The sequence below is a fragment of the Arachis duranensis genome, chromosome 1 (genome assembly GCF_000817695.3).
Source record: "Arachis duranensis cultivar V14167 chromosome 1, aradu.V14167.gnm2.J7QH, whole genome shotgun sequence".
Classification (NCBI taxonomy): Eukaryota; Viridiplantae; Streptophyta; class Magnoliopsida; order Fabales; family Fabaceae; genus Arachis; species Arachis duranensis.
In genome coordinates this window covers 73488213-73492063 of record NC_029772.3, presented here as the reverse complement: position 1 = coordinate 73492063, position 3851 = coordinate 73488213, and the positions used below count along the sequence as shown (strand labels likewise).

The window sequence follows — 3851 nt, the reverse complement described above, 5'->3', positions numbered from 1 at the left end:
TCATCAATTGTTTGCCTAGTTAACAGTGGCAACAGAATTTATGTTATGACAGTTGAACCACTGCACCCATCAATACACCATAAACAAAAGGGAGCAATAGTTAATTCGCTAACAAAAAATTTGTCTCACCATAGGTTATATACTATAGCATAAATGTATAATATCATTGGTGTGTCCCTTCGAATGGTCCTTTAAGAGAGCAATTTATGATCCTACTAACTGCCATGGCAATATGGCATAAATCCTCTAGACAGAGATTAATACATATCTTACCAGTGACAACTACCACATTGAAATTGCCAGCAGCTATAGTTACATACATTTATAAATGAAAAGATGTTCTACAAGACCCTTCAACCATGCTATTTTGATTCCTTATTCCTTTGTTGTTTCTCACTTTCTCTACATTCTCTTAAGTCTCAACCAGCTAGTTTTCCAAACTTTACTTGAACAAGAATCCAAGAATGTAACTTGCCATTGATCTCACCAAAAACAACACTTGAAAGTATTCCCACAATGCCATCCCGTGGTCATGCATTTGCAATGGCTGTGGTTGCTGCAGCCATTGCTATGCTACTTGTTGCTGTGATTTTCTTCTACTTGAAAAAATTTGCTTGCTCTTGGCATTACCACCATAGACACAGAGTTGCAGCGAGTTTTCGAAGAGAAGCAGGATTTAACCAAGAGGATATAAGGAAAGTTAATAATATGAAAGGGTTACTTGCTGAAGAAAATGGGATTGATATTCTGTATATGGTGGAAACACAAGGAAGGCATTTCAAAACTAGTTTCCCAACTAGAATATTCAATCCGAGTTATGAAGATAATGAAGAAAAGGAAGAAGAAGAAAAGAGAATAGATGTATTGGTTCAAAGATCTATGCATTATGAGACTCAAGAGGTTCCATTGCTATGTGAATCTCCAGGTTCAGGTTTGATGATTCATGAGGATTTAGTTAAACCACCACCACCACCACCTAAAGGAAAAGCCAACATGGAAAACAACACCTTAGAGGTTGCAGAATCAAGAGAGAAGGGTGCTAGCCAAACAAGACTCAAACCTCTACATTGGGATAAGGTTGTAGCTAATGTTGATCATTCTACAGTGTGGGATCACATCAATGATGGCTCTTTCAGGTAACTATAAGATAGTTTCAATCTATACACTTTTCTATTTTACTACAAGTTCCGTTTCAAAATATCTAAAATGAACCGAATTTTCATAGCGGTGGGTATTTTAGAAGGTGAAGACTCTTGTACAGAATAAGAATATACAAAAATAGAGAGAGAGGTTGTAACTCTTTTTTATTTAAACATCTTTACTTAGTGAGACCCACAATACAAGTCATATGCTCCTTTCACTTTTATCCTTCTGTTATATCTCTGTACAATCTTACTCTGACTTCATATTTACAATACAAGTCTTAGAATACAAGTCTTTTGTGGATATCAGATATCAGAGTAATCACCGTTTTAGAATAGATAATGTCTTTTGTCGATTTCATCTTTCTAACTTCATATTTACAGGTTTGACAATGAACTCATAGAAACACTCTTTGGATACTCAACCAAGAACCAAACCAATGAAAGAAACCTATGTCATGCATCTTCTGCTCAGTTATTCCTTGTGGACCCTAGAAAATCCCAAAACACATCAATTGTGCTAAGGTCTCTTGCAATTTCTCACAAGGAAATTATGGACGCGCTCGATGATGGACAAGGAATCAGTCTTGAGACACTTGAAAAACTTACTAAGATAGCTCCTACACAAGAAGAAGAAGCCAAAATCATCCAATTCAGTGGAAATCCAGATAAACTTGCTCATGCTGATTCATTCCTCTACTGCATCCTCAAAGCGGTTCCAACAGCATTCATTCGCCTGAAAGCAATGCTTTTCAGATCAAATCATGATTTTGAAGCCGTTCAGCTTAAAGAAAACTTACAAACGCTTGAAAAGGGTTGCAAGGAGATGAGGGCTAGTGGCCTATTACTGAAGTTTCTTGAGGCAATTCTCAAAGCTGGAAACCGGATGAATGCCGGAACTTCTAGGGGAAATGCACAAGGTTTCAACCTAAGTGCTCTTAGGAAGCTTCCTGATGTGAAAAGCATTGATGGGAAGACTAGTTTGCTACACTTCATTGTAGAGCAGGTGGCTCAGTCAGAAGGAAGAAGAGAAGCTATGAATCAAAAGCATAACATTCCCAAAATCAATAGTGATATAAGCAACTCCAATGAAAACAATAATAGCCTTGTGCAACATGAGACAGAGAAAGAGTATCTGATGCTTGGTTTACAAGTGTTATTGGGAGGTATAAAGGATGAGTTATCTGAAGTAAAGAAAGCAGCAATAATTGATCATCAGAATTTCATTAGGATGTTATACATTCTCAATGCTCGTGTAAGCGAAATTCGAGAGATTGTAACCAAATGTTGTGGCGACAACAATGAGAGAGGTGGATTTCTTAAGGAAATGAAAGGGTTTGTCGAGGAATGTGAGGAGGAGCTTAAAGTTGTGAAAGATGAACACCTTAGGATCATGGAGCTTGTGAAGAAAACCAATGAGTATTATCTAGGAGGCGGAGGAGGATCAAACCCCTTTGAACTGTTTCTTATTGTGAGAGATTTTGTTGACATGGTGAATGAGGTTTGCAGTGATCTCAGAAGGAAGATAGAAAAGAAGAATGTAGGAGGAGGAGAAGGTGCATCAACAACACCACCTCTTTCACCCTCAAAGAAAGCACCACTCAGGTTCCCAAAGTTTGATTTGCACTTTCTATCAAACATGTCAAGTGCAACATCATGTTCTAGCCTATCAGATGATGATTTCTGAAGCAGGGTTTTATGCATTTGTATCAATTTGTTTAACGCAAAATCTTTAACTATGTAAAGTTTAGGGGATTAGCTTAGACCTTAAATTTGGTATGTATTATGTAGGATCTTTGACTGTGACAACCTTGGACATATGTACTCAAAACAAACAAAAAAGAGAGTTATCATAACCTGAAGTCTAGCTAGGTAACAAAATGAAATTTCTTTTGTCTTTGTTTTCACTTAATAATCAGTAATTGATTGTCCTTTCCCTATGACAAAAAACTGATTAGCAAGTACAATGGTTTGTGAAAGCTTGATACAGCATAGAAATATTATTTTTATGCTCTTAGGCATGTCAAAAATTTGACAATTCAAAAGGGGTGAGAGCATTAACTATGTATACTATGCTCTGCTTTCAATAATATTAATTATTCTGGTTCTAGTGAATAATTGGGTCTTTTATATCTCTGTTGCATCATGTCCATCAAAGATATCCCACTTTGACATTTAAATAGAGAAGTTATTATTTGTAGTTTGTACTTTTAGAAATTGACATTTTATATAAATAAAAGAAAGATAAAAAAAATTATAGGTGATGGTTGTGCTAAGTACAGAAAGCAAATGTTATGCGTTTCCCTCTAAATGTTCATGGAATATTAAAAATATACAAATGTGAATATGTGATTAAGGAAACATTTTGTATACTAACGCACAAAACATCTCTATTCTCTACTATCGAATATGTGAAATGTGAATAAATAGGATGAATTTCTTATATATCATCAAATAGTACAAAACAAATAAACGCATCTCATTGGTTTAAGACCATTTTGACCAAAAATCGGTAAACTGAACTCGTAGTCAGTTTGATTCAATATTTGGATCATCTATGTAATCAAACTGGTCAAAGTTATAATAGATTTAAGTGAACCTAACAAATTATCGTATGAAACTGGTCTAATAATATCATATTAACGTCATAGTGTAGATGTGGCCAATTATATTATCGAAATTAAATTAAATTAAATTTTTAAATGGTTA

At 35.2% G+C, this 3851-nt stretch overlaps 1 protein-coding gene across 1 annotated transcript; it reads left to right on the top strand.

Annotated features, from left to right (window-relative positions):
- Window positions 1–516: 516 nt before the first annotated feature.
- Window positions 517–2887, top strand: LOC107493180 (formin-like protein 8). The gene is made up of 2 exons (XM_016114274.3): window positions 517–1136; window positions 1527–2887. The coding sequence occupies exons 1-2, from the start codon at window positions 517–519 to the stop codon at window positions 2827–2829; spliced, it is 1923 nt and encodes a 640-aa protein (XP_015969760.1). The 3' UTR covers window positions 2830–2887.
- Window positions 2888–3851: the final 964 nt, after the last annotated feature.

What these genes read in the sequence shown, in the direction of transcription:
- LOC107493180 (XM_016114274.3), top strand. Translation starts at nt 517, where the DNA reads ATGCCATCCCGTGGTCATGCATTTGCAATGGCTGTGGTTGCTGCAGCC. An exon ending in ATCAATGATGGCTCTTTCAG is followed by an intron (nt 1,137 to 1,526) that starts GTAACTATAAGA and finishes TCATATTTACAG; the next exon opens with GTTTGACAATGAACTCATAG.